At 46.3% G+C, this 7,221-nt stretch overlaps 1 protein-coding gene across 1 annotated transcript in view; it reads right to left on the reverse strand.

The window, feature by feature from the left end:
* LOC139051783 (uncharacterized) overlaps positions 1-6,994 on the reverse strand; it is a 57,705-nt gene extending 50,711 nt beyond the window's left edge. Inside the window, exons 1-2 of the mRNA XM_070528774.1 lie at positions 6,812-6,994; positions 3,937-4,048 (exon numbers count right to left, since the gene is read on the reverse strand). Of these exons, the coding sequence (XP_070384875.1) occupies positions 3,937-4,048; positions 6,812-6,926 (227 nt within the window). The 5' untranslated portion in view covers positions 6,927-6,994. The remainder of the gene's footprint in view (positions 1-3,936; positions 4,049-6,811) is intronic.
* Positions 6,995-7,221: the final 227 nt, after the last annotated feature.

Below are 7,221 nucleotides of genomic sequence, written 5' to 3' on the forward strand. Positions count from 1 at the left end.
GTCTTCACTCACTTCGAATACAACAGCCAACGCGGACAAACGCCACCTCCGATAGCTGTCTATCTTGAAATGCGCACTCGTACCCAGCAATTTGGCAACGTGCGTGGCGTTGGCGCCGAGAGTAAGCACGCGGATTCCGCAAACGGCGCTCCGGCTGTGGGAATGCGACCTAACTCGGCTGCACGGATTCAAGTGATGACGTCACTATTTTGTCCGCGGAGCAGGCGGGATTTTGCCCTCGCGTGTGTATCCACCTTTAGCAGCAGCGGTGGACGAAGCATGTCCCCCGGTTGCGTCGCTCGTTATTCACAAAGAAAGCATAGACACCGGAAGGCGCGGCTGGCGCTGAGCGCATTCTGTAGCGGTGGCGGACGGCGCCGCAGGCGAAGTAGCCCATGCGCAGTTGGCCCGAAGCCCGCGCCAGCGCATTGTTTCCGCGCTGGCCGCATGCCTGATAGCGCCGGCACTCCGCTTTGCTCCGGCCCCTTTTCGCCATGCCTCCTCCACTTTCCACCTCCTGGTTGCGCTGCACCCCCCTCTCCGCTTTCCTCCTCGTGTCTTTCATCACCCCCCTGCGCTCCGCGTTCGTTTTCCTCTTTCGTTGTGCTCGTTCGCTCGGTTACGCCGAGGCCGACGCTGACGCTCCTCGTAGCAACGGGCGCCTAAAACCTGCGCTTTAAAAAGCAATTCTCAGAAACTTCCCGCGTCAAGGCTTCATCGCACATTACGTATGAGTGACAACCGAATGGTTGCCGAGTAAAATAAATATATGTACAAGGTGTTTCAGCGAACACTCTTTAAAGAGTCCTTAAAAATTGTCTGTGGCAGATAGCACATTGCTAGGCCATCGGCTAGTCTACTCAAAGAGGCGGACATTAGTGGCAAGAAAATTGAAATGTCTATTAAATCATTACCAAAAATGCACTCGTTAAGTTTCTAGCTAATTACCTTTGGCGCGTATAGCAATTTACAAATTCTAGCGGGTGAGGCTGCAAGGCATATCCAGTTGAAAAGACTTGTGTGTCATTAAACTTGCGCCGTCAAACTTGCGGTAAAAAATGCAATGTCGTTCCGCTTACTTTCTTAACAAAACGTTGCATTATGCATTGAAGCACAAAAGTAACTTGAACGCCATTGCATTTCTCCGCAATGTTTGCAAATTAACATCTTTGACACTGGTGACATCCTGAGAATTTGTTCCAAGTGGATCCGTTTCTTGAACTCCACTGCTAAAATTTGTAAATTGCAATAGGAGCCATACGGTAATTTCATAAAACTTAATAAGTGAATGTTTGTTATTTACTCGATCATGCATTTCTATTTTTGGGCAAGTAACCTCCGCTTCTTTTATTAGACGTACACAGATGTAGACACACACACGCATGCACGCATGCACTCACCCAATCAGTCGTTGTGGGCATGTGCGATTCTATGCAAATTATCATGAGCATTGTAACCAACACGCAGACACGCTTCTTTGCCGATCCCTCAGTGTGAGTATGGCTATCATAATCATCTTGAACACACGGCGATCATTTCAAACCTAGTTGACGTAGGCACGATATGTACCTCCCGCTTCTTGGCCAACCCCCCTTCCCCCGTTGTGGGTATGTTGCCATTGTGTGTAAATGCTCATAATCATAATCAACACGCGCACATGCTTCTTCGCAGATCCTCCCTTGTAGATATGGGCCATAGTACTGAAATCATAATCGTTATCGACACACGGTGATGAACTCAAAGAGCTAGTCGGTGTTTGCGCAATATGTCCCACCCGCTTCTTGGTCAGCCCCCGTTGCGGCTATGTGCCATAGAATGAGAATCATCATCATCATAGTCAAGACAAACGCTCCTTGGCCGCTGATCTGTACTACTAGACATCAGTGTTCCTGGCCGAGCCCTCGTAGTGGGTATGTGCGAAAGTATGGCAATCACGATCATCAACAAGCGGCGATCATCGCAAACAGGTAGTTGCTGTTGTCCCGGCAGTAGCGGACGTGAGGTTCTGACCCATCAAGGCCTCTAATATAACTTGATAGGCCGGAAGGTTGCCACAAAATATAATTTTTCTTATCTGATTGCATAATGTCTGGAAAGCAAGAATGATACGAGTAGATAGGCATGCCGAACCACCCCAAGCACCGAAGAACACCTTCCAGGAAGAAATAATTCAAATACGCGGGATATACGAGCATTTTAGTGAATCTCTTTAATGGTTTCATGTCTCTTTTTTGTGTTTAGGTTTGCGTCATTACTGACCTGTGGTCACTATTACGTCATTGTTTCCCTGCAATAAAAAAACGAAAGTGTGGTTGTGGCCCAATGGTTAGACCTTCGGGTTGCTTTGTAGGGGGCCGAGGCTCGAATCCCGCCACCGGACGCGCCTCGTGATATTTGACTGAACGCAAACCTACTCGGCGAGAACTCGCCCAGTAACCGACTGACCGACCCAGGCGAAACCATAAATTTATAGGCAAAGTACAATCTGCTTTGAAAAAGAGATAAACTTATTTTATTTTTTCAGCGTTCGCGCGCCCCGGCGTGCCATTGCTGAAATTAACGGAGGCCACGTGTAAAGACGGTGACTTCGCGCGCCCACCGCTAGACGGCGCAACGGGTCCAGATGGAAGCGTGAGAGAGGAGTGCGGCTACAGTACACGGCTCATGCGTGACGCGTTTCGGTGGTTGCGACATGGCGTGTCGCTGCATTGCTTGAATGATCGCACAACCATCGGCAGCCATTGTAAGATGAGTTCTGCCTGAATTTTTTACCAAACTGCGACCGTGTACTTGGCGCGCCTGCATGGTACTTTGCATGGGAAGGACAATGGCGGGCGTAAATGCTCCACGGGAAGACGTAGGGGTATCCGATGTTTCGAAATTTCGAATACAAACTGAATGGTCATTGCTATTCTCTTCGACATTTAACTACTAGAAGTTGTCGAATATGCGTTTCTTATCGAAGAAAAGAGATATCAGCACTCATTCCAGTCTGCATGGAAAAGGGTAGGCGCAAGTGACGACTGTTCCAAATGGTTCTGCTGCAGGGATGCCGCGGCTGCTGCGCAGAGGCCCCAGTTGCTGAGCGAACGCATGGATTAGGCCAACTCCTCGTAATTGTAATTGTAAGGTAATTTCGCCATTCAATTAGGATGCTTCCTACTTAGGTAGCTTATAAATTTGTTTTCGCGATGTAGGCAAAGCAACTTGCTGCGTGTACAATCTTGCCATGCTTACATCCCTTTAAAATAGTTTCCGGTGGTGTAGTATTTCATTTTGTCCCTTCAACAGCATACAAGAATATATACAGACATCTAGTGGCGTGCTATCGCTGTGTTTTTTTATGACCAAAAGCGTTACGTTTTTATGACTGCCACTGTGATGGTGCGCCATATACGCATATTGTCTCCTACTTACAAGCTTTTACCTGACCAGACGTCTAGTTTGAAACAAAATTACATCAAACCATGTAAATTAGTCTCCTTCGTCTCTTTTTTCTCGTTTTACTTGATGCACTCCGTATAATCCTTATATTTGGCCTCGTTTCGAAATGAGACATGTACCGTGTTCGGTTCAATATTTCGAGGTTGATCTTCTTGATTATTGGTATTCGATTCCACTCAGAAATTTCGCTTTTCCCAAACCTCTGAGAGGAAGGTAGCGGGGGGAAAAGAAACAGTATTATTGGGACAAAAAGCTGGGCATGAAATGTACGTGGCGCCAATTGCAAAACAAAGTTTTCTCATTCGGGCAGGCGAATAAATACGACCTATAACTTACTTTCAACGCCGTGAAAGTTTTCCAACCAGCGCAACTTAATGCTCGAAGAGCTTCCGGAGGCACACATATCAAGAAGACATTCTTTCACTATGCAGCCCAGTAACGTTACTCCAGGTGGCGTTCGGGGCACTTGGGGATTCAGTACTCGGGACTGACCTTTCTATGTGCAGCATCTCGTTCTCGGCGTCGCAGGTGACACGAGCGCAGTCACCCGGAGGAGTGAAGCTCTGGTCGGCTGCAAGCTTTCCATGGGGAGAGAGGCAGTGCCCTTTGGTGGGGAGAAAAAAGGACACCAGTTTTTGTTACACCTGATAGTGCCACGGTAGTGGTGCACAATTCGTTCGACAAGCGATAATTAACAAAGTGTACAACCTTACTGTAACTCATGACCTCGGAGCGAATACAGGACTCACCCGGTGGTCGATCAATTACCTCTGTCAAATGTAATAATAACGTTGAATTCACACAGGCAAAAAAAGACATAGTAGTGGTAATGGGCGCAATAATTGAGTGAGCTATGACGATACAAACGAAGTATTTAGGCGCGAAAGAGTGAAATATCAGGACTTGTGGTCAGCACAAGTTTTGAATCGCGTATTAGGCTGCGATAACCATTTTACGAGAGAAAAACTCTATTCGACCTCGTCCTTCAGCACTCCGCGAATGAAAGCGCGCACTTGTCACGTTTATTAGCAGCAACATCGCATGCTTTGCTTTGTGTGTTCCATGCATTTCGTGTACAAATTCCCAGTGAGGCGTGTGGTCTTTCTTTGAATCATCTAAATGAAGATATGTTTTCACGGAAGACGGAAAAAAAGATGAAGCTGCTGCTTGCTGCTTGTTAGGTGAGAGCGAAGGGTATAACCAAAGGCCGGACAACTGACAAACTTTCGTGATTTTGGTTATGATATTGGGTAAAGTTCAATGTCGAGTAAACTGTTCTAATGAATTCTCTAGGACGCTCTATAGTAAATTAATCGCATTCTATTATACTCGATGAAGATGCCTAACGATGCTGAATATTATTTTCTTGTTCCGTTTTAGTATTTTTACACTTTACGCGCTCCTGCAATGCCCTAATACATTGGGATATTAGTAAAAATAAATGAATACATAAATAAATAAGTAAATAAATAAATAAATAAATAAATAAATAAATAAATAACCTAGTAGGATGACGTCTACGTGCGAGTGATTTCAGCCTAGCTGTTGCCTTCATTCACATAACTGCAATGACACCGAACAGGCGACTAGTTCTGACGGCTTTGTCGGTGCGGTAGTTTTTCATGGCTCTTGATTGTCGCATGTACTACTGCAAAAAAAAAAAAAGTTTGCCGCATAGTTTGTCCACACACGATAGTGATTTTTTTTTTCGGGAGCCTTGAACTCGGTCAATTTTTAACTGGTTGTGAGGCGCATCACAGTTTTTTTGTTAATTTATGGAGCGTCTGACTTTGCAGAGCAATAGTAATAATGCTCCCTAGTCTATTGTTTCGAATTCCTGGTGGAGACGCCAGAACAAGCTCGCCGGCTCCATTGGATTATATCGTGACAGGTCCAACGGGAACTTGCAGAGCATCAGAAACGGGATCAGGCAATTGGATTTTCATCCACGGGGAAAGAAAACTTTAACATATGCCGTAGTTTTTTCTGTCGAGAAATGCACTTCGTGCCTCTTCACCAAAGGGCAGGCGTCCAGGCAGTGTTTCCCCGTGCGGTTCAGGTGATGACGAGCGCTTCCACGCAGACACGGCTACTTCGAGCGCTTCCATAAAAAAATACGAGGCTCCAGCTGTCATTCCTTGAACCAGGAACGACAACGCAAACAAAAGTAAGAGATTGGGACATCGGGCGTGGTATTACTGCGCGACATTGGGCAAAAACATTTTTTCCGCGCCGGCCAGGAGGACAGTAATGGACTTGAAGCGGTGGCGCTGTTAAGGATATCATCGAAGAAAACGTATAACCACGCAGAAGTTTCATAGAAGACCTGCGTGGCTGAAGTTATCTGCATGCCGACTATACGGCTACGGGCTCGCAAAATTTTACAATGAAGCTCAGTTTTCTTTTCGCTAGGCCTCATATCTTCAAATACCTACTTACATTTAGGTTCTCTATATCACAGCCTTGTTCAGTAGGGTGCAGTAGGAAGCCACTGTAATTTGTTTTAACTGTTTTTTGGCGACCGTCACACAGAGGACATAGATTGCATAGCGTTTCCTATCCGATTTTCGAAGGCTGAGAATTGGCCTCCCAGCTAGCTCCCTCTGTAGCTTACTTAAACACTGACCGCTTCCTATTACAGAACTCTGCTAAGTTTAAATCAGTCATATAGACCAGTAGCTGACTGTTAATTCGTAGCGTAATGTCCACATGCTTTGATGCGCGTACTCCGGCATTCGAGAAACACTGATGCGTAGCGAGTTTGGAAGTAGCTGAGACTATACACCGCGAAGAAGACATCGAAAGTAGAAGTGCGCGAATACGCGAAAAATTGCCCCGCGTCTGGCCACTAGCGGCACTCACGCTTGGAAAATCACTATTATGTACCACGTGTTGCGTAGTGCAAAGTTTGATTGCAAGTTTACAAAGTTGCTCTACAATTTTCCCATTGATACTCTTCATCTGATTGTATTTCAGAAGTTGAATATATAATGAAGGCTAATTGTGTAATTAGACTGAATGCGAAAAAAAGTATGGGTATATAAAAGTGACTACGAACAACATTACGATGGTTTGTCCATCTACACGGCACTTACATACTTTTGAAGTTTGGCTCAAGTTACATGGGACAACCGGCATATAGCAGCCGCCTTTGAGTCAGTTCGCCTAGTTGAAAATTTTTGCCGCTTGTTTCTGGGCTTCTCGCTCAAGCAGCGTTTGCTCGTCTAGCGATACGCTGACCGCTGACAGCCTCCTGTGTGTGGACACCATATCTCGTTCCGCCGCACCACAGCAATACAGAGTACGCCGCATATGTGCTTCAGCAAAACGCGAGCGTGCACGGAGAAAACAGTGACAAAGCTTTTACCTTCGCTTACTGAAACTTTCATTACCGCGACCGATGCCATGACTTGGTCCAGTGCGACGAGTCCGCACATCACTGCAACCCGAATCACCGTGGCCGTGGTGCGATATTCCTTCATTGTCTAAGCGTGGACGGGCAGCTTGAGTATCTGAGCCATACTCCGGGAAACTGCCGCAACTATTCCTGCTAAAAACTTGAGCCTTTTCATCGACTTCACACATCTGGAAGCCCCGATGTCTATTATTGCAGCTTGATGCCTATATTGACGTCCGCAACATGCAAGCCTCGTCGATCCATGCATTTGCTGAATATAGGCGGCACTATTGTAAGAACTTCAACACGCTGCAACGCACGAGCGTGCTCACGAAACGGGACTAATGCCGCGTCTTTTCAGTCCTTTCCGAGAATAGAGC

This window comes from Dermacentor albipictus, unplaced genomic scaffold, assembly GCF_038994185.2.
Source record: "Dermacentor albipictus isolate Rhodes 1998 colony unplaced genomic scaffold, USDA_Dalb.pri_finalv2 scaffold_14, whole genome shotgun sequence".
Lineage (NCBI taxonomy): Eukaryota > Metazoa > Arthropoda > Arachnida > Ixodida > Ixodidae > Dermacentor > Dermacentor albipictus.